Source organism: Selaginella moellendorffii, unplaced genomic scaffold (genome assembly GCF_000143415.4).
Source record: "Selaginella moellendorffii unplaced genomic scaffold, v1.0 SELMOscaffold_1, whole genome shotgun sequence".
NCBI lineage: Eukaryota > Viridiplantae > Streptophyta > Lycopodiopsida > Selaginellales > Selaginellaceae > Selaginella > Selaginella moellendorffii.
This window is the reverse complement of record NW_003314262.1, coordinates 5,729,984-5,751,014: the sequence shown is the minus strand read 5'-3', so window position 1 is coordinate 5,751,014 and position 21,031 is coordinate 5,729,984. Positions and strand designations below refer to the sequence as shown.

General features: G+C 47.9%; 6 protein-coding genes and 1 non-coding gene across 17 annotated transcripts; 2 read left to right on the top strand and 5 right to left on the bottom strand.

Annotated features, from left to right (window-relative positions):
• Positions 1-26: 26 nt before the first annotated feature.
• Positions 27-2,674, bottom strand: LOC9629114 (glutamate dehydrogenase, mitochondrial). Its single transcript, XM_002961738.2, has 16 exons — positions 2,458-2,674; positions 2,173-2,264; positions 2,014-2,119; positions 1,832-1,960; positions 1,684-1,775; positions 1,579-1,632; positions 1,452-1,523; positions 1,330-1,404; positions 1,184-1,276; positions 984-1,133; positions 837-935; positions 669-773; positions 518-613; positions 378-457; positions 218-305; positions 27-151 (listed from the first exon to the last, which is right to left on the bottom strand). Exons 1-16 carry the CDS (start codon positions 2,672-2,674, stop codon positions 68-70), a joined length of 1,632 nt encoding a protein of 543 aa, XP_002961784.2. The 3' UTR covers positions 27-67.
• Positions 2,675-2,805: 131 nt separating this feature from the next.
• LOC9629113 (serine/threonine-protein kinase TIO) lies at positions 2,806-8,163 on the bottom strand. 3 transcript variants are annotated; one of them, XM_024684430.1, is made up of 22 exons: positions 8,057-8,163; positions 7,936-8,010; positions 7,790-7,882; positions 7,621-7,695; positions 7,482-7,574; positions 7,366-7,429; positions 7,232-7,316; positions 7,106-7,178; positions 6,990-7,058; positions 6,860-6,940; positions 6,697-6,814; positions 6,553-6,651; positions 6,372-6,507; positions 6,148-6,319; positions 5,998-6,096; positions 5,435-5,944; positions 4,248-5,378; positions 3,963-4,199; positions 3,768-3,911; positions 3,641-3,721; positions 3,403-3,591; positions 2,806-3,343 (listed from the first exon to the last, which is right to left on the bottom strand). In XM_024684430.1, the coding sequence occupies exons 1-22, from the start codon at positions 8,144-8,146 to the stop codon at positions 3,077-3,079; spliced, it is 3,981 nt and encodes a 1,326-aa protein (XP_024540198.1). In that variant the 5' UTR covers positions 8,147-8,163; the 3' UTR covers positions 2,806-3,076. The 3 variants fall into 3 exon arrangements, with proteins under 3 accessions (XP_024540198.1, XP_024540203.1, XP_024540209.1); XM_024684435.1 differs by having other exon boundaries at positions 6,372-6,504; XM_024684441.1 differs by lacking the exons at positions 2,806-3,343; positions 3,403-3,591; positions 3,641-3,721; positions 3,768-3,911 and having other exon boundaries at positions 3,980-4,116; positions 4,179-4,199.
• A 44-nt stretch (positions 8,164-8,207) lies between these two features.
• LOC112349654 (hybrid signal transduction histidine kinase B-like) lies at positions 8,208-10,520 on the bottom strand. 2 transcript variants are annotated; one of them, XM_024684450.1, is made up of 11 exons: positions 10,261-10,520; positions 10,045-10,171; positions 9,881-10,000; positions 9,702-9,814; positions 9,597-9,642; positions 9,201-9,545; positions 9,102-9,148; positions 8,866-9,034; positions 8,580-8,807; positions 8,441-8,525; positions 8,208-8,370 (listed from the first exon to the last, which is right to left on the bottom strand). In XM_024684450.1, the coding sequence occupies exons 1-11, from the start codon at positions 10,497-10,499 to the stop codon at positions 8,270-8,272; spliced, it is 1,620 nt and encodes a 539-aa protein (XP_024540218.1). In that variant the 5' UTR covers positions 10,500-10,520; the 3' UTR covers positions 8,208-8,269. The 2 variants fall into 2 exon arrangements, with proteins under 2 accessions (XP_024540218.1, XP_024540223.1); XM_024684455.1 differs by having other exon boundaries at positions 9,102-9,142.
• Positions 10,521-11,491: 971 nt separating this feature from the next.
• On the bottom strand, positions 11,492-13,446 carry LOC9629111 (septum-promoting GTP-binding protein 1). Its single transcript, XM_002961735.2, has 6 exons — positions 12,411-13,446; positions 12,228-12,348; positions 12,075-12,165; positions 11,966-12,005; positions 11,823-11,906; positions 11,492-11,763 (listed from the first exon to the last, which is right to left on the bottom strand). Exons 1-6 carry the CDS (start codon positions 12,828-12,830, stop codon positions 11,599-11,601), a joined length of 921 nt encoding a protein of 306 aa, XP_002961781.1. The 5' UTR covers positions 12,831-13,446; the 3' UTR covers positions 11,492-11,598.
• Positions 13,447-13,636: 190 nt separating this feature from the next.
• On the bottom strand, positions 13,637-15,971 carry LOC112349324. 8 transcript variants are annotated; one of them, XM_024683605.1, is made up of 5 exons: positions 15,774-15,932; positions 15,553-15,645; positions 15,260-15,374; positions 13,904-15,181; positions 13,637-13,834 (listed from the first exon to the last, which is right to left on the bottom strand). In XM_024683605.1, exons 1-4 carry the CDS (start codon positions 15,928-15,930, stop codon positions 13,951-13,953), a joined length of 1,596 nt encoding a protein of 531 aa, XP_024539373.1. In that variant the 5' UTR covers positions 15,931-15,932; the 3' UTR covers positions 13,637-13,834; positions 13,904-13,950. The 8 variants fall into 8 exon arrangements, with proteins under 8 accessions (XP_024539373.1, XP_024539380.1, XP_024539368.1 ...); XM_024683612.1 differs by having other exon boundaries at positions 13,904-15,178; XM_024683600.1 differs by having other exon boundaries at positions 13,904-15,390; positions 15,774-15,971.
• A 63-nt stretch (positions 15,972-16,034) lies between these two features.
• On the top strand, positions 16,035-17,843 carry LOC112348642 (pentatricopeptide repeat-containing protein At4g02750-like). Its single transcript, XM_024681538.1, has 2 exons — positions 16,035-16,457; positions 16,557-17,843. Exons 1-2 carry the CDS (start codon positions 16,035-16,037, stop codon positions 17,841-17,843), a joined length of 1,710 nt encoding a protein of 569 aa, XP_024537306.1.
• A 114-nt stretch (positions 17,844-17,957) lies between these two features.
• LOC112350916 lies at positions 17,958-18,149 on the top strand. The gene has a single exon (XR_002993931.1). It is a non-coding gene; the product is annotated as a U2 spliceosomal RNA (small nuclear RNA).
• The last annotated feature ends 2,882 nt before the right edge of the window (positions 18,150-21,031 follow it).

Genomic DNA, 21,031 nt, shown 5'->3' with positions numbered 1-21,031 from the left:
CCCTAGCTAAACCCTAGAGAGCCAGAAAAGAGGAATATCCGGTTTTTTTAAATTTGAAATTCTCTTCTCAGGGAAATATCCCTTGGTCTCCAATGCTCTTCGCGATTCTCTCGATTGCTACCAGATACGCAGCCTTGCGAAAACTACAGCCCTGCGAGAGAACAGAGAGAACGAAAGAAGTTCTCAGCTAGAAATCCTGGAAGAGTGTATTTCTAACCTTCTCTTGTGCTGTTTTCTTCACATTTTCCCAGCCGGTGACCATCGTTTCTTCCAAGCCGGAATGGACGAAGTCCACTTCCGTGTTGCTGCTCGCAATAAATGAAAAAAAAAAAAAAAAAAACTAAGAAACGAGGAAAACAGGATGACTGAGAACTTACCCCCTCGATAATTCGTCCCGCAGGCTCGTCGGGATTTTATGTCCGTTACCATATTGGTTTTCCAAGGCACTGAGAAGAACCTGTATCAATCCGGCTTAAGTTCGGACGATAAACAATAGAGAGGATTAATAGAAGCTTACTCTCTTCCCATGCTCTTCCATTCTTCGAGTCATGCGTCCAAATTCAATATGATTCAGGTTCTTTAGCCACTCGAAGTAAGAGACAGTGACTCCACCCTGCAGGAGCGTTTGTCATGTTCCGAGAATTCACCGCCGTTAAGTACCCAGATACCGCATTCACGAGCAAATCCGGGAGAATAACGACGCCTTTGCCTTCGAGAATCTTGTCTGCGGCAGGCGTGAGAGGTCCATTTGCAGCTTCTGCTATCACTTTAGCCTGCAACAGAGAAACAAGGGTGCGTTGGAAAATGAAAAAGAACCTTTCTCGAATGCAATGCACCTTGATACGATCAGCATTCCCGGAATGAATCTGGGACTCTAAGGCCGCCGGTATCAGCACGTCGCACGGGAGCTCCAAAATTTTCTCAGTGTCGGTAATCTATCAGACAGTAAGAAACGTGATGGAAAGATAAAGTGCTTTACTTACGTTTTTGACGTTGGGCAATCCATTCAAGGTACCGTTTTTCTTGTGATAACTTTTAACAACTTCAATATCCAGACCTTTGCCAGTCTCGTCAACAAGTCCTCCGTGGCGTTCAGCTATGGCGATTATTCGACCTCCAGCCTTGTGTATAAACTAAAAGAAAAACCTTTATGCACAGGTATACTTTTAAGCTAGCGATTTACCTCGCTTGCATGAAGACCAACGTTTCCCAAACCCTGAACAATAAAAGTTTTGTCTTTTACACCTCGAGTAAGTCCGACTTTGCGTACAAGATCCTGTGGCAAATGCCAGGAGCTGTTATATTGTTGATTGAAAAATCAAAAGCTACCTCGTCATTAAAGAACTCTCTCAAAACAAAAAATGCACCGAGTCCCGTAGCTTCCTGCCTTCCTTGTATTCCCCCCTAGAAGATTAGAAGTTTAGAAGAACAACGAAAATCCAAGTGATCACCTCTGATATTGGTTTTCCGGTCACGCACCCCGAAGCATTTATGTCAGTGTGCCTTAAGAAACTGTATGTGTCCTACAGAATCCAAAAGGACTTTAATCCATGACAGAAAGTAGAAAGCGAAGCCCACCTTAATCCATGCCATCTCCAGCGAACCCGTTCCGTAGTCCGGAGCTGGAACATCCTGAAGACATAGAAGTTTCTTTAGAAGGAGGAACTGAAGGACAGATCATACTATTGCAGGACCCATGTAATTTCTTCTGACAAGCTCGACAGTATAACGCCTTAAAATTGCTTCCTTCTCTGTAGAAGTGTACTTGGAGGGATCTTCCAAATTCAGAAAACACTGTAGGACTTAAAGCGACTATTAGCAGACAACCTACCTATCCTGACGCTGCCTTTGGCACCTCCAAACGGAACATTGACTACTGCGCACTTGTAAGTCATTAACGCCGCAAGAGCCATAGTCTCGTTGGCATCTACATTTGGTCCCAGTCGTATCCCTCCCTTCACTGAAAACAACGGAAATACTCAAACACCTTCTAGCCAGATATTGATTGAAAACCTGGAAGCCTGTGATGCGAATGCTGAGCTCTGTAACCTTCAATAAGCTCCAGTTTCCCACAAGCGCGCTTCAAGGGAACGTGGAACTTGATAATGCTGTTACAGGCCTAAAAAAAAAAGAGGAAACCATTATTCAACAGCAACCATATATCATGTCTACCTTGATGAATGCCAGCAATCCCTTGTCCACGGATGATATCTCTGCAGCTTTGTTGAAGTAATGGTCGACAGAGTCGAGGAATGACAGATCACCTGTTCACAACCTTGAGCCAAAGTTCGTTACTAAAAGACAACAATTCTAGCCATTTGTCGAGTGCGAGTTCCTGAACAGTCTTCCAGCCAACAAAACAGGCCTCTTAAAACTCAACATCCTTCGTTTCTGCTAGCCGCAACCTGCATTCAAAAGATCTCGCTCAAAACAACAGACATGTATGCAAAAACTTACAGCAAGAACGAGAACGAAAGTAAACGAACCGAGGTGCTATGTTGCCGACTTTGCATTTATCTTTATACCAAGAGAGAAGAAAGGAAGCCGACCTGTCCCGTGCAACCTGCGTGAAACTACTGCAAAGCTTTTTTTGCGTGAGTTCATTCCGTATGATTTCTGCAAGCCTCGAACTCGGCACCACCCCCATGGCTCTCTGCATTGTACCAGTGATCATCGCGACTGCATCTTACCGGTACAATAACAACTTGGACGAAGAATTCTCCAAATTATGAAGGTGGAGGATCCAAATCCATCCAATTGTGAGACACAATTGTGGAGATGAATATAATGTCCAAGCTCCGGTGACGTAGATAAGTATAGTTTCTTTCTTCGCCGCAGAAAAAACAGAAAAATCGCTATACCAAAGGGAAAAGGTAAAAGCTTTGGTCTTTCAATTGAACGACCGACATTGCTTCACTTCGAAAATAATTGGGACGCATCTTTTGCATCGGGAAAACCATATATATAGATATGTTGTCAAAAATACTGATATCACCCGAATATCTGATATCTGAACTAAGAGCAGCTTTCAGTACAGTAAGCATTCCCAGACCTCTCATATAGATCAAAGAAAGTCTTAAGATCGAGTCTGCTGCGCAGAGATGTCTGGAAATTTGCACATAATTCTGTTGAGGTACTTAATGATGGTGGAATCTGTAGAGTTCTTGAGTTGCAGAAGGACGCGGAAAAGTTCTAAAGACCGAAGATATTGCCTGCACGGAGCATGTATGCACATATTCCCCACTGAGAATAAGGCAATCTTCAGTGGAGACTCGGCATTGATTTCTTTCGTTCCCGATGACAGAGCTACGGACGAGCAATCAGCTATTACTTGAATCAGAGCCTGGGAATCACAGTCTGCAGTCTTAAGCATCTTAAAAGAAAAAAAAAAGACATTCCTACCTTCATTGCGCCTTGAGAAATAATATCCTCACAAAGCTTGCTCGAATTACGGACTAGGTTGCTGAGAGCGCCTGCGGCATTGGCTTTGGTTTTGTCTTCCTCGTTTCCTAGTAGAAGATTAGTGAGATGCGGGATTGCGCGTCGTAGTTGCTCATACAGTTGATCATTGTGGTAAGCGGCATTCCCAACCTAGGCAAGGGAACATGTAAGCTGAGAACACAACTGGGAATGAGCTTACTGCAAAGCATGCAAACTTTCTTGTATGGCGATCGGGGTCTGCGCACCTGTCTATTAACAGCTTGATAAGGTCGTATGAGACCTGTAAAATAATTAGCAAACTGCCAACGCGAATTTGGAAACCTTACCAAAGCCTCGTAGAAATAAGGTGTATGCCTGCACATGTTGCCCAGAGCACTGCAACACCTGGCACGAACGTTTGAATCCCCATGAACCAGATAAGTCTTAAAAGAGTCCCAAATGCAAGCCTCTCCAATCGGCTCGTAGAAGTCCTGGAACGGCAACATAAGCACGACATAAGACTCGGGAAACGATTATCGAACCTTAGACATTCGCGCAAGATTTGAAACTGTCATCAAGACGTCGAGGACAACGTCCTTCGGACTTGAAGGATCTAGCATCTTCGCCATCAAAAGTGGAGAAAGTAAACCTTCTTTCACAATGTCAATGGCTAGAAGCCTGGAGCTTTGAACCATTCTGGACACAAATGCAACAGGTCTTATCATGTCGTTCATGCTAAGAAACTCCAGGCATCTCACCAAAGGTGATGCGGCGCGACACTGTCGAAACGTATTAGCAAAAACCAGCTATACATCTCCAACCCATACCTCGTGCAGAAGTTGCCAGTACAAAGACATGTTGGCGCTAATAAGTTTGCCAAGATCGGTTTCGTTGGCTTTGCTAGGGGAATTTGCCACCGCAGAGGAGGAAGTTGTAGAACTGCGTGGCGATCCATGACTGCTCTGTGATGAAAATGAGAACTCCAGGATATCTAAGACCCTGTGTACAACTTCCGTAAGACCGGTACTGCCCCCATTGTATCCTTCCCAAACTTGCAGCTGCATTAAGTGCCGCTTCGAAAGCAAGCTCAGTAACGTGAGAAGCGACTCCTTTCGAAGTAATATATCACGATATGCACCTCCAGGTAAACAGAGAGCGAGAGCTGAAATTGAATATAAGACCCCAGAGGGAGATAATCCTGCGCCACCTTCGAAGGCTTCACTTTCCGAGCAGTCATTCGTTGTCTTTGGAGAGCTTCCTAATAGAGATATAAGAATCAGGTGAAGTCCTGCCGTGCAAGCCTGCTCGGAACCGAAGGTTCCCCCACAACTAAGCCTTGAAAGTAAAACTCCCACGTACCCGTCCCTCATTCCATGCCAACTGGTTAGCATACCACCGTTCTTTTTCCATACTCCCCTGTCGTCAACATGGCTTAGAAGGCCCATGGTGCACGGAGAGCTTTCCAAACCATGGCAGCTAATTTCCTTCAAGGAAACGAGCGATAACGTTGCATCCGAGGTCACGGAGGAATTATCCGCGTTTTGTTCCAGCATAAGGATCGCTGCCAGTGCCAAAAATGCAGCAGCTGAGCGAGGTTGCCGTAGAGCTGCTGCACCCTGCTCTAATGAAGCCAGCTGTGTCAGCGCTCCCAGTCTTGCCCGCTGTTTAGGAACTGACGTTGTAAGCATCGATGACAAGCTCAGTCTTCCTTGTGCTGCCAATCCTTGAGCAATAGCCGCAAGTGTGAAAGAAGCATACGAGAGAAGACCGTCAATACCAGAACCTTTGTTGCCACCTTCCTGACTACTCGCCAAATGCACAGATACCATCCTGAATATGGCAGCGACCACAGTGCCGTCACCACCACCTGGAGCTTGATTCGAAGCGCGATCTTTAGCTGAGATACCAGCAAGAACTTCACAGACAATTGGCGAAATTATGCAGCACCTTAAGAGAATCTGAAACAAACAACACATAAGCAAAAACCAAATATCACGGGAAAAGATCAACGCACCTGGAGTGTAGAAGACAACGTGGACTCTGAGCCATGAAGGAGCGAATGACAGAGGCCAGCCTGAACACCTTTAAGTTTACAGATGCTGTCGGTCACCACTTCCATGACGCCATCGGACAACTTATTACTGTCGTTCTTGGCTTCTGTCCAGCCTCTCAGAACTGCAAGTGGAAAACCTTGGGGGTGAGTTTCTTTACCAGTCAAAAGATTTAGGCCGAGAGTCAAGGCCCACATTGCCTTGCATGCTTCTCCGGCAGCAGGTGAAGACGTCCATAAACTAGACATAAGGTTCGACCCCGTGACATTGAGGCAAGAGCAAAGATGATCGGCGATGGAAAGGGATCGAGCCTGTCCCACAATCTGCGTCATGATTTGAACGTCTCCTTTGACGTCTTGTGCAGAACCAAAGAATTTGGAAAGGCCCGATGTAATTCGCATAAGGAGTTGAGCGACACACGCAGTCGACTCGAAGAGTACACGTCCGGACGAGTCATGTTGATATGAAACAGCCTGCAAATTTTGTGTGGTTCAATTTTAAATACATATATTGCTGAATAACTTACTTGAGGATAAAGTCGCAAGAGTGCAACACTGTGGTGTAGGTAAGAACTTTCCATTTTATTGGCACCAATTTCCATAAGCTTGCCTAAAACGCCCAGCCCCTGAAAACGTTGTTACAAATACATACAATGAAACGCAATAGAAAACTTAACCTTTGTAAGCAAGGCTGCATGGTCTGAAATATTCGATCCCAAAGTAGCTCTAGAAAGACCAAGGATCGCCGGTATGGCGTCTTCTACGGCTGCTCTTTGTGATACGGCTCCTGCGCCGAGTAAATTCCACAAGACACGCAATGCTTGATTAGCCCCCGCACTGGCTTGGTCACTATGCAACAACAGTAACGTGTTAAGCTCCCATAGTTGTACTAGTCCCGTACCTCGCTGCAGTTCCTTTACTATTAAAATTTCGAAAAGGATGTAAAACGTGAGCGAAAGCACCTCGGTCCTGGCAAATAGCATTCGCACCTTTGGCAGTGCGAGAAGAAGCTTCTAGCTTATCAAGCACGGAAACTTCTGCAAAAGGACAATGAAAATTTGTTATACCGACAGTAGCCTTACCAGCATTATCGAGAGGAGCTGTGCACGCCTGACTAATATTGTCATCAGATGGACACGGCACTGATTCTGGTCTTTCGGTAGGAGCTGGCTCCACCTTGTCTGTTTGCAGAGTTAAAGCGACTGCATCTGACGCAGACATCATACCTGGTGTTCCCAGGGGTGCACGATCGAGTACATTAGCAGGTGAAGCTAGCACAATATTAGCCTCGCCTTTCCAGGCAGCGTCACACCCTCTTTCGAATGCAGTCGCAGCTCTTGCTTCCTGCATCACATTTGTCAACTCTGAGCTCTTTTAGCAATGTCTTACTCGTGCTGCTATTTCATCAGATGTCTCCCGAACAAAAGGGTGATCCAACAAAGCTGGCCATGTCAGTCTACTTTCAGAAACCTACGCACGCTTTGTCAGATCCTGTGGGTAACCCGGTACAAGAACGAACCTTGTTAAGGAGCCCTTTCAAGAAACTCTTAAAGTTCGAGCTAATAGTATCAGGATATTTGACTGGATCCTGCTCGACAGCGATAGATAAACTTATAACAAAATCGCAACAATTACCTTTACTATATGGCGAATAAGCGTGTATACGGAGTTAGTATAGAAAGGAGGCTGGCCAACATAGAGTTCATACCTGTTTTATGACAATGTGCATTAAATTAAAACAGACATAAAAGGAAAACTTACAATATCACACCAAGAGACCATAAATCTGCCGTGTGGTTGTAAGGCTGCTCACGAACAAGCTCGGGAGCCATGTACAGTGGCGTTCCTGTAATAGCGTCACGGTTTCATGAATGTATAGAACTCTAAAAGACAACCTTTGATCGAGCGAAGAACCATTGTGTTGCAAGACATTGCCCTCGCAAATCCAAAATCGCAGAGCTGATTTCAGCAAAAAATGACATTCAGAAAAGTTCACAAACCAGAAATGTACCTTTACGATGCCACCGGCACCGATCAGTATGTTTTGTGGCTTCATATCCCGGTGGATAATGCGATGAGAATGAAGGTAGTGTAGTGCTCGAACCTACGATACGTATTCAAGAAAAGAAAAGATGGCTTAACATACATACCAGTTGCTTTGCTATCGCCTGGACTTGAGCTTCGGGGAGGCACTTGTCGTCTTCAAGAATCTCAAACAATTCTCCCTAGAAAGAACAATGATAAAAATGTGAGTAACCACACACTAGAAAAGAAAAATGAAAAAATACACCAGAAACAAAAAGAAAATGTTACACTTGCCTGTGCAAATTCTGTCACGACACAAAACTCCTGTGGGCTTTCAAATGCATCCAGCATTTCTATAATGTTCTCGTGCTTTAGTTGCCGCAAAATCTGAAGTAAAATCTTCTTAGAAAAGAAGAAATCTCTCGGAACACGCACTCTACCTCAATCTCTTGCCGCAAATTCTCGATGTCCTTGTCGCTCTTGCCGTGCTTGAGAATAAATTTCATGGCGACAGTCTGGTCGATCGATCGATCAGGGGCAAGCAAGAAAACCAAAATGAACCTGGCCAGTGAACTTGCGCCTTCCCTTGTAGACCTTCCCGAACGATCCCTCGCCGACGAGCTCGATCACATGATAGTTCTCGACGCCCATAGCTCCGCCCTCTCGCCAAAAACCCTATCCAAAAGCCCTAGAGCGGTTTGAAAGATACCCATTTTGAAAATGGAAGATTCGCTTATTCGTTTGAATCGAATGAATTGTGACTGTACAAAGGGCTCAGTGCTTGGGCTGGAGACGATCCATGAGCTTGTCGATCGTCAATGGCTTGCTCACAAACTCATCAAAGCCACTTATCGCGCACTTCACCATATCGCCATCTAAAAACCAGGAAGAAAAAAAGGAGAGATCCTTGGAACTCGAAAGGAGAAAACGAAAATTTCTTCGTACCGCTAACGTTTGATGTAAGCGCAAAAATCACCATCCTCTTTCTCGGGGGTTCTTGCTCGGCCTCCCAATCCCGAAAGTATTGAACCTGTAGAATCGCTGTGAGCTCACAAACTTGAGAAGAGAAAGCGCTAGCACTCACCGCTTTTGTTCCGTCCATCACTGGCATTAGCAAATCCATCAAGACGAGATCGAATTGCGGAGGTATCTCCTTTCCTTCCTCAATATCCTCCGCCTTCACTGGTGCTCCCTCTTGTAATATATCCAAGGCCTCCTTCCCATTGCACGCTACTTTCACGTTACACTTGAGATTCTCCAGAAGCCTCTGTGCTATAGTTCTATTAACTCGGTCATCCTCAACCAGCAAAATCTGCAATTAAAAACACTGACTTGGTTGGCTCTAAACTTAAATGTAGAAAGAATGTCACCTTTTTTCCCCAAAGAAGATCAACCTCTTCGTTAATTTGTTGTGCACTAGCGGGCCTCGAAGAAGCAGCTACTTGGGAGGGAGTACCTGGAACCTTTGGCTTTGATGCTCCACCCTCGTCGTGTACTGCCTTTCCTCTTTTCAGTTTCTCCACGGGCTGTGTTTCGGATCTAGATAAGAAATAAGTTCGACAAACGACTCGTGATACACGATAACAGCCGGCTTAGGAATACAGACCCTGAGAAGCTGAGATGAGATGAGGTGGGCAAATTCATTCCCTGAGACTAAGGAAAACTTAAGTCAGTCTCAACACCTACTAGAAGATGAACAAGGTACCTTGAGCATGACTTGGCTTTCATCAGCCATGTTATCGGGTTCCAAGGAATGTTGGCTTGCGCTGTGCGCTTCAGCATTCTCACCGTTCCCTCTGCTCTTTGAAGGCCTGGTTTGTCTTTCCAAACCGGGCAATAATGCCAGCGGAGAAGCAGGACGAGCGGTGCTGTTCCATCCTCGTGTATTTCCTTCGGCTTCTAACGTGGGCCTTTGGGTGCTAGAAAGCTTCCGGGAGCGAATACTTGGACCACCTTCGGAGTCTGCTGATCTTGTTTTAGTGCTAGACTTGCTTGCTGGCAAGGACAGAGGAAGATCTGATAGAACGTCGAGTGCCTGAGGAGTTCCATTCTGCAAAGACCAAGCCCATTCAGTTAACTTCCTGAATTAGTCCAGCCTTACCAATGCGTTGTTGTTGATGATGTCTTGTTCCACCCAGGCATACCACCTGAAAAGCGAGGACAAACAGTTTTTCTGAACAAGCCGAGGCAGTCAGAAAGGAACTACCTGGTTCCAACAGCACGGCCAGTCGCTTGAACAGTAGCATACGAACGATCCTTTCTAAGCCTTCTATACACTAAAGAAGTTCCAGTTGTTGCACATTCTTTCAACAGCAGCATCTGCAATACCTTAGCATGTAGAAATTCCTTGTGTTAAAAGGATGAAATGAAAAAAAAGGAGCTTACACGCTGCAAAGTCGGAATGTCCTCCGTGTGACAACCATCCCAAGCAGGAACTCCCAAAAGCTCAGAAGCCTTCCAACCAAACGCGCGCTTCACGCTCGGTGAGACATAGCAAATTTGCCACTGAACACGAAAGTGATGAGTAAAACTTTTGAGAAATCGATCACCTGGGAACGCTCGGCCACAAAAACTGTCCACGGGGAAGTCGCGCTTAGCATCAAGATATCTGTAACTAGTGACAGATTCAACCCGTCAACACTCGGTAAGGAAGGATCAAATCCATCTCCAGTTACTCTGAAGCGAGAAAGAAAGCAACCTTTAGTCGCCAGCATTCCAAGTAACTCCGAAACAAAACAAACTGACTGGGCGGAAGCACCACTTACGATTTGGGCGCGATCGAGGGCAAAATCGACGTGATGTCCGTGAAGAGCATTATAAGCTCCTCCAAGCAGCGAATCTCGGCCTGGAGCGCCACAAACTCGGCATCGCTTGGGCCCAATCCTTCCTGGTGGAGTTGCGCGAGATGCTCGTCCAGGTCATGGAAACACTTACGATAGATGCGAAGCCTGTCCGCCGATGTGAGCGACAATCCAGCCGGCCCGACGGCGGTGGAGGACTCCATAGCCCGGCGCCACACAGCATTCTTGAAATACCCTAAATCTCCCTCGCTTGGAAGGAGAAACGATTGGATTTCCCTCGCAAACGGGCGGCCCCGATCGCACCGCGTAACGGTACACCACTGTTTGACTGACCATCCTTTTGACTGAGTCAACCGGTCAAGAACACTTTAAGCATATTCCTTCTTATTTAAAATTTTGGGCTCCTCGAGCCGAGAGAGGCTAGAAGCTGTAGTTCTCGTAACGCATGTAGCACGTCCTCTCGCCGTTCTTGGAGCACATACGCGCGCCAACAGCGAGCGGCGCCACGCTATCGAAATTCGCCCTGATGTCGACCAGGCACTGGACGCAATCGCCGGGCGCCGTGAATCCGCCGAAGCACGCCGAGAAGCCGTAGACGCGATCTGGGTCGACGCCGGCGTTGTAGGAGATCGATCCCTGGCGGAATGTGGCGCCATTGATGATCCGGCGGTAGACGTTGGAGAGATTTCTCTGGAAGGCGCTGCCCGGCTGGGTGTTCCGGGTGTTGTAGTAGACCACGTTGGGGCTGGTGTCGCTGGGGCAATCCGTGAGCTGGGCGCCGCAGTGGTGAATCGCGATGAAGAGGGCGAGGAGGAGAAGCAGCGACGCAGATTTGGTGCTAGAAGCCATTGCTATCACTCTTAGTGGCTGTTAGTGGAGAGAACACTGAGTTATATTGTGTGTGTGTGGCACAGTATTTATACTTGGCACTGGATGTTTCGACTTGACTTTTATGAGCCAGCCCGCAAATTTGGAAGGCGGCAATGGTTAATTAGTGGTGTGACTTTCGCTGGAAGATAAAATTGGAGCTTCTGCCGCATTTCTAGGGTTGAAATGCGGCAGAAGCTCCAATTCTATCTTCCAGCGAAAATGACAATCACAACTTTGGAACGAACTAACAAAGATCAACTCCATCAATGACTAGAAGCTTAATTTATGGTGACGGTCGTGCTACTAATTCTAAACTGAGACTAACTAAGATCAACAAAGCTCAATTACGTTGACTAAAGTCGAATGGTCAACAAAATTGACTATAAAACAATGTATGGTTGAATAGGGATCAAAATCTTGTCAGGAGGCTACCTAGTACACAACTAGGGGCTCTCCAGGCGTGAGATTTCTGGATATGTTACAAGGCAAGTCAAAAATCCTCGCAAGAACGATCTTGAAAACCTTATGTACATTGATGTTGTAAGGAGTGCTGGTGAAGAGCAGTGGCGCGCCCATTGCTTGAGCGTACAGCCGTGCCTACCATTGAAAAAACAAAAAAAAATCGATCTCGGCTATAAAAGCTTGGTGATTTTTACCTGCTTAGTTATGAGAGACTTCAAGCCTTCTGGCATTTTTATGAACTGGTCGAACTTGGTGCCAACTAGAACTGGAATTGCGCCCTGCAAAAGCAATTAAAGTTTTACCCGGATCATCTCTGGCGAGTGTTTATAAGCTTTACCTGGTTACATTGTCGGGCAAGCATAAACCACTGCTTTACACTGTAGAATCAAAACATTGGATCATCAAACTTGCGAGAAACTCTCGAGAGATTTAAGTTCCAAAGGTACCTGTGGAGAGTGGTGCGTCTAGTGAGGTCGAAAAGGATCAAAATCGCTGCTGCGTCATTGCAAACAGCTGGTACCATCGACTTCTTGTAGCCTGAAAGATTTCATCTATCGAATTCCAAGTTCTAGAAAGTGAGCTTCAAATCTCTTGCTTACCTCCGAGCTCCCAAATGCTGAGCGCGATCTTGGCGACATGGATGTCAAGAACTTTGTCCATCGCATTCACGCCGAAAATGCTCTCGTCTCCATTGCTTCTATCTCCGACTACATAGTTTTGCTGGAAAGAACAGTATCAAACACCTGAAAAGAACAAGAAAATCGTCTGAGAAGAGAACTTACCATGAGGCTTGTTTTTCCAGTTTGGCAGTCTCCCACAATGCCAACCTTGACCACCACAGTGTCCTCTCCATACGCGACTTTGAGGCCGCACGATTCGTGCACATCATCCGACGGCTGGGAGGGCTTGGGCGCGTGAGCAGTGGCGTGGGGGAAGATCTCTAGCCGATGGTATGGAATCGACGACGACGAGGAGGAAGAATTCGAGAAAGAGCGAGGCGACCAGCATGCAGTGATCGAGAGCTTGGATTTCTTCCACACCGCGCGGCCGATCCACACTATCCCCCGCTTGAATTCCCTGCCGATGCAATCCGCCGAGACATAGAAACGCGATTGTGGCCAGCGATGGCTAGAGCTCCTGGGCCGGCTCAAGATTCTCCCGCAAACGACCCGCGATCTGTCGTCCAGCAAGCTAATATTCATGGACGCGCATCGATTTCCCCTGTGGATGGAAGAGATAGCAGCAAGAAATTCGAGAAATCCCTTGCGAAATTCCTCCTCGCTGATGTTCTTCGATGCGATCAATCTCCAGAAGGAAGAAGATTGGACCGCGCACGACGCCCAGCGAAGAAAGAGAAAAGAAAAGAGAGAGAACGCGTTGATCGATTGGAACCCTAGGAATCTCCAGAGAAAAACGTGCGTGGAAATGAGAGGTTTGTCAGGCGAGCCCTCCCATCACGGGACGAGCTCAAAGGAAGGAAGGCATGGCCGGCGGGGATATTCCTCTAGCATGTTGGGCATATTCCCCGGTATACCGGTAATGGAATTTTTTTGAATGTGACAATCTAGCCTTTCTTTTTTATCACAAGTCACTATTCTTTACACTCCATTAGCGACGGGGATTTATCACTTTGTCATCTTTAGCTCGTGGAGAACGTCATAGAGATTCTTTCTCGAGAGCTTTTGGAAACACCTCCTTGTCGTCTTCCTGGAACAAACTCTACAGAGAACTTTCGTGATCCTTCATTTAAGATCATCCTGAAGTTCTCTTGGAAGAACTTTCTTAAGTTCTCCTTCCCCTCAAGTTCTCTTGGAAGAACTCTCTCATTCTCTCGAATTTCTTAGTCGCGGAGATCACTCAGTCGCATGATATGGCCGAGTTACCAGTCATGCTAGACACGTCTCAAGATGAAAAGAGAGTAAACAAAGGCTTTAAAGAATAAAAAACGTAACAGCAGTCAAGATTTACCTCCTCTTATCCAACGAAGTCGTGACAGTAGCGATTCGGGCGATTCAACACGGAACTTTTCTTGATAACAATTCAGTGGATGACGAACCATGTACTTCTCTACGACACGGAAATGTCACCATCCTCCCCGCAAGAAAAAAGAATACTAGAAAACTTCATTTCTTACGCAGTTATGGCCGCCAGCCGCCGACTCGTGCACAGCGAGTCATTCATGATCATTGAAGCTCCGTCATTTTCTCTGTACAGAAAATAAACTATGAAAAGTTTGTCCGCCCAGTAGGTGTCTCAAATGGAATAAAAAGCATACCTTTGGAGAGAGAAAAGTTTCTCTGCTATGAGTCCTTCGCTGGCTGCCTACGATTTCCTCAGTAGCTCAATCAATTCCGCCTTTCTCAACCTGCTGTAGCCTCTGAGGCCCCGCGACTTGGCAATGCTGCGAAGCCTTTGGATCGTCAGGATAGACAGGTCCGTTTCATCACTAGAAGCAGTATCATCGTCCGAAAACTCGATATCTGTATCGGCAGCTTTCAAGTTCCCGTCTAGAGTTGCGAGATCATTTCCGTCCTTGAGGAGCTCGCTTGAAACTTTATCCGCTTTCTCTGCCTCTAGCAGCACACCAGCTGGCTCACCGTCCGCAACTCCTACAGCCTCGACCAGGACGCTTTCCTTCTGCCCCAGGATAATTTTGATAGCATCTGTTGGAGTCTCGACGATCACCTCCGTCACCACACTAGTGTCTTCCGTTTGTAATACAGTTTCGTTGGACGACTGTGAGATGGCTTCTACAGAAACGTCGGCCGCCTTTGACTCCTGTTCGGTCTTCTTAGCAGCTTTTCTCTTTCGTCTCCCGCTTCTGGCGTGAGTAATGGGCGACTTCCGGACGAAAGTAGCATGCGGTCTCGACTGAAGCCTGGATTTGTGTTCCTCACTTGCACTTCTGCTGTCGGAGACAGGAGACCCCTTCTCGGATTTGACAGCCGAGTCGTTCGACGAAGTTTTAGAAGACCTTCTTTTCTTGCCACCTTTGCCCGGTGTGATCGGAGACTTCCTGGTGAAAACGGACGTCGGCCTAGGCAATGTGCCATTAGTCGACTTCGACTTGGTTGTCGCCAGATTGTCTTCGAGAAATAGTGCAGCTGAACTAGAAGATTGTTCGGAAGCTCCAACATGCGAGGACCGTGATTTCCTTCGACCTTTGCCAAACGTAATGGGCGACTTGCGAATGAAAGTAGTTGCTGGCCTGGAAAGCCTCGGCGTTTGAGGTTCCCCGGCTTTTGACTCCGTAGTAGTCGTGTCCGAAACCTGCTGGACGGCCGGAAGTTTTGATTTTCCTTTCCCGCTGACAGTGGTACTTTTCTTTGCGTCTGGAATTGGTGACTTGCGAGCAAAGGTGGTCTTCGGCCTGAATAGCTTACTCCTGGCAGCTTCAGTCACTTCTTCTCCTTCAATCTGAACGTCCTTGAACGCCAAAACTGGCACGGAATCGTCCGACGCCACCTCCGAGTGCCTCTTTCGCCTGTGAGAGATCGGTGACTTCTTCGAAAACGTTGATGGCACTCTGACCGGCACCTTTTTCTCAACACTGCTGGGAACCACCAAGGCAAGCTCAGTCCCTGTGTACTTCTTTGTTCTTTTGGTAATGTAAGAAAACTCTTTTGAGTACCGTGATGGCGGGCGTGGTGGTAGCGTCTGAGCTTTGGCGGCGTCCTGAGCCTTGGCGGAAGATCGTGCTGCTGCTGGCGCTCCAAACGAGATCAAGAGGCTCCCATCTGCAAGCTCTGCGAGTTCATAAAGCTGCATGAAAGTTGATACCTTAGTTCGTCTTAGTGTCCTAAGTGCTAGCATGCCAAGGAGAACGATACGAAAGCAGGGAATTGAATACTAACTATGCTATGCAGCAAGGAACTTGATAGAACAGCACGAATCACGAAACGAGAAAGAAAAACTTAGCAATACCATGAAAGAACTTTTGCATTTGCTGGGATGCTTGCTGATGAACATCGCGGCCCCAGGCAAGAAATCGCTTCGCAAGTGTACTGGACGATTTATCTAGGAGCACATTTGCGCGGGTCAGGAACAACGTAGCGCGAACAAAGAGCAAGAGCACAGCGGGAGATTTCGCGCTAGCGAAAAACGAAACAACACTGCTCTAGGACAAGAATGTGAGCTGATCTTACCGCGCATGGAAAGGATTCGCGCTTCGTCTTCGTTGATCGCGCGAACGATGAATCGCCGGCCCCTCCTATGCGCAGACACCGAGCCCGATCGATCGAGCAGCAGGCTGCCATGGCCTCGCACAGCCGGAGGCGACGAGAAGCCAAGCCCTAGCGCCATCGCCATAGCTCTCTCGAAAAAAAAGATGGGCAGACGAGATCCTGTCCGTTGAATACGAAATAGAACCGTCCCGACCGTCGATCTCGCCCTGTTCTTACCAATGAATGGAGCTGTGCGATTGCGTGGAGCTCATACGCTCTTGCAAGACCCTCCCCGACGCCAAAGCCGCGCACGTCAGAATCGCATCGCAATGCGAGCTCCCATCCAGATCTATCGTCTTCCTCTCAAATCTCCTACTCCAAATGTATGGAAAATGCAAGAGCCTGGAGGCCGCTCGCCAGATTTTCGACGCGATCGAGACCAAAGACCTCTACTCCTGGAATCTCATGCTCGCGGCATCTGTCCAGAACAAAGATCTAGCCAGCGCCGAGCAGATCTTCGCCGCGATGCCGGAGTGGGATCTAATCTCCTGGAACACGATTCTCACAGCCTACTCGGAGGACGGCAAGATCCAAGAGGCCAAGAACGCTTTTGATTCCATGCTGGAGAGGGATCTATCATCCTGGAATGCGATCATCAGCGCAAATGCCCGAAATGGGCATCTGGAAGATGCTAAGAATCTCTTCGATTCCATGCCCGAGCGAAACCTAATCTCCTGGAACAGCATCGTGGCGGCGTATGCCCAGAACGGGCATCTAAAAGATGCCGTCAGCCTCTTCCACACGATGCCCCGGCGGGACCTCGTGTCCTGGAACTCCTTGCTCACGGCATATTCCCACGCTGCGCAGCTGGAAGATGCCAGGTCGGTGTTCGATTCCATGCCCCAGCGCAATCTCATCTCCTGGACGGCTATGCTAGCGGCGATCGCGTCACGAGGGGATCTCCGGGACGCTCGCCGCGTCTTCGATCGAATGCCCTGCACGGATCTCTTCGTCTGCAACACGATGCTGCTGCTCTTCTCGGAGAATCGGCTGCCGCGCGAGGCGAGGGAGGTGTTCGATCGAATGCCGGCGAGGGATTCGGCGTCCTGGACCGTGATGCTGTGCATGTACTCGCAGATCGGGCTGCTCGATGAGGCGAGGAAGATCTTCGATCAGATGCCGGAGAAAGATCTCATCTCCTGGACTGCGATGCTCACCGGGTACGCGAGAAATGTGAAGATCCAGCAGGCGCAGTGGATCTTCGACGCGATGCCGGACAGGGATCTCGTCTCCTGGAACGCGATTCTCGTGGTTTATGCCCAGAATGGGCATCTGGAAGAATCTCGCAGCGTCTTTGGAGGAATGCCTCACAAGAACCTTGTCTCCTGGACGACAATGCTGTCGGCGGTCGCACAGACAGGGGATTTCGACCAGACAAAATCTATCTTCGATTCGATGCCGGAGAGAGATCACGTATGCTGGACGGCATTGCTCGCACTGTATGCCCAAAAGGGGCATCTAGCGACCGCCAGGCGATTGTTTGAATCGATGCCCGAGCAAGACGTTGTGTCATGGACCGCGATCCTCGTCGCGTACGCGCAGAGAGGGCAGCCCAGCGACGCAGTGGAGTTCTTCTCGGCGATGGCGGTGGAAGGGATCCAGCCCGATGAGACGTGCTTCACCTGTGTTCTTCACGCGGTGTGCAGCCACACGGGCGACGCCAGGTCCGGGCGGAGCTACTTCGGATCCCTGATCATCGATTTCGGGATGAAGCCGAGCAAGCAGCAGTATGGATGCATGGTCGATCTGCTGGGGCGAGCTGGGCATCTGGTAGACGCCGAGAACTTGATCGCGAGCATGCCCTATCTCCCGGAAGCCCACGACTGGATTTGCTACCTGGGGGCGTGCACGAGCTATAGCAATGTCGATCGAAGCGCCCAAGCGGCGGAGAGAGCGATGGAGCTGCGGCCAGCGGACCCGGTGCCCTACGTTCTCCTCTCTAACACTTGCCGCCAAAGGAAGCAAAACGATTCTGCGAATATGAAAGTCTGAGGTGGCAGCCACCTGTACCCTAATCAGAAATGTTTACGCCCTATCCCACATGCAATGGTGCAAACGCGTGCCAGGGCTTGAGTATATAAAGAGCGGGCTGGGTATGAAGAATTCATACCTTTCTCAGCCTCTTGGCTTAGATCGTGTGTAGTATCCGTTCTTATCAGTTAATAGCTGATATTGGGACCATGTGTTCCAACGCTATTCTCTAATTTTTTTGTGGGAGGGGGGCCACCGGTAGCTTGCTACCGGGCCTTCCGCGTGTCGGGTTGGCCTTACACTAGTGCCTTCCCCGGCACAACCAGCCCAAATTTCAACTCTAAGAAGCATAAAATCCTTGGTATGCTGGGACATCATGCGAATCATGCTCAGCGAATATCCCCAACAGAATTTGCGGTTAATGTTCAGATAATTTGCATTGAAGTTTACAACATATCACCCTCTGGTTTTACAGTCTCTTCCAAAGACCGACACGGGTGTGAACAATCGCACTTCCTGAAATCTTGTAGCCAGACTCACGGGTCACAAAGTCGTGATAGCCTATAACAAATGTTTAACAATGACTGGTGCATGAAGCTTTTGTGCTTGACCTAATTTAAAGATATCATTATTTGAGGAGAAGGCATCTCAGCGTTTGTAGCTCGAGAGAGCATCACCGATGAGGGGATTTGAATTTGGACCCGCCATAACTTCATTTCTGTGTTGTGACAGATAGCAGTAGCCACTCCATCCGAGTGGAGGGACTGCCATGTCACCAAAACTCCGTGGCTGTTCACCCTTGGTTCTCAAACTCAAAATGGTCAAGAGCTCTTGAGTAGCCTTCTCGTCTTCGAGATAGTCAGGCAGACGACCTCGTGCTGAAATTGTTCCTCTTCTCCTCAGGCTCGTGGAGAAGATGTGCAAATACAAGGCTTTGCTGGAGATTATCAATCCAAGGTGAGTGAAGTCTTTGCTTTGCTTATATAACTGTAGCCTGCTCAGGCTTGACTTGGCACATTTGGATGAACTTGGTAATGCGAATCGTGAAGGTTTAGTAGCAATTATGGTTTGCTTTATATTTAAATTTAAGCAGCATTTTATTTTTAAAGTCACCATTTTGTTCTTTGCATGCTAGGAGGACGCTCAATAGAACCAGCTCAGTGGAGAGCCATAGTGGTGAACCAGTTCCCATCATCTTGCCTTGATGCACACATTAATGTAGCTAATTCTCAGCCCCTAAAAAAAGGTGGTGTTTACAAAGATTCCAATAATTCCATTGTGAACTTCAAAACTTAATTTTTGTTTAACTGTTGAGTCGCAAAACTCATTTGCCAAGTCCTTTTTGCATACACTCTATCTTCTTTATTTCTTTGTGCAGTTCCTCAGGCTTGATTGACTCATGTATGAAGTGGTGGATTTCCGAAGCAACCATAGTTACGAAAGAGCTCACGAGCGGTTGCTAACAGCAGATATTGTTTGCAAAGTAAAACTTTCACTCACTTGTATCGTATTTTCTCCAGGCATGGTGGATCGATCCCTTCAACTCAATGCTTCTAGTTGGACTTTCCGCGCCTGGAGAACAATGCGGAGCTACGCTCGGACTGCTCTACTATTTCATTCTTGCGCATCAGGTTCGCTGGTATAGTTAAAGGTCGGGAAAAGTTCTCACAGGAAGGTCTTCGATCAAATGCCGGAGAAGGATCTCACGGGGTACGAGAAATGTGAAGAACAAACATGCGCAGTGGATCTTTGACAAGATGCCCGACAGGGATCTCGTCTCCTGGAACGCAATTCTCGTGGTTTATGGCCAGCATGGGCATCTGGAAAAAGCTCGCAGCGTCTTTGGAGGGATGCCCGACAAGAACCTTATTACTGTCGGCTGTCGCACAAAAAAGTAGTTTCGACCAGACAAAATCTATCTTCGATTAGATGCCGGAGAGATCACATGCTCGACGGCAATGCCCAAAAAGGGCATCTAGTGGAGGCGATTGTTTGAAGCGATGCCCGAGCAAGACGTTTTGTCATGGACGGTGATCCTCGTCGCGTACGCGTAGAGAGGGCAGCCCAATGACGCAGTGGAGTTCTTCTCGGCGATGGCGGCAGCCCGATGAGACATGCTTCACCTGTGTTCTTGGGCGACGCCAGATCAGTCGGATTCCTGGGATGGAAGCCGAGTAAGCAGCAGTATGGATGCATGGTCGATCTGCTGGGCGAGCTGGGCATCTGGTAGACGCCGAGAACTTGATCGCGAGCATGCCCTATCTCCCGGAAGCCCACGACTGGATTTGCTACCTCTACATTCTCTTCTCCAACACTTGCCGCCAAAGCGATTCTGCTGCTGGCGGAATGTCAAGAATCGACCCTATATATGCATATGAGAAAGAACAAACCTTGAGAATCAAGCAATCATGTTATGGCTCGCGATACTGTTGAAAGAAGAATTGCTGTCGACCAAGTGGAAGGTGATTTGTTGCCAACCCGAGCTTCACCCTGGTCGCTTCTTGACATAGATAAATACCTTTCTTTCCTTTCAATCTGTTAGAAGAAGCTCTCGCTGGAGAAGATGTTCATTCTGTCGTATATGCTAAACTCTCTCGGGGAAGTGTGACCAACAAATACAGATGAAGGGATGGTACAACGCATCAGTTTTGCGTTGCCCACTAGGACGCGATCGCGTCGCCGAGGTTCTCCACCGTCGCTATCTGTGAGCCAGGCATGGAGCCATCTACCCACGCCTGGAGACCAAAGCATCAAAGTCGTCCACTCAAATACTTTGTGCTTCTCTTCCACTTTGAACATGTGGGATGGGAATCATGGGATAAGAAAATTGCTCGCAATACATGCAAGACCACAGGAAAGTCTGGATTCCAACTTTGATAATAGATGCCAATTCTGTTGATTACACTCGAGCTGTTGATATGTTCGTGAACAACTCTCCGGACATAAAAAGGCATTTCAGCGGCGCATCACCAATGAGGGGAGTTTGTGGCCATCCTGCTCCTCTTCAGGGAGTCGGAGGAGAAGATGTGCAAATACGAGTCAAGGTGATGGGTGGCATTTGGAGCGAGTTCTAGGCTCATAGCCACCCGTAGGTTACGTATTTGCGTTGCTAAAGAGGGTTGATACCAAAGACCACGCTGTTGATTTTATTCTTGGAAATGAAACTTGTCTACCAGGCCCTTGACGCACACTTCATACAGTCGGAGCAA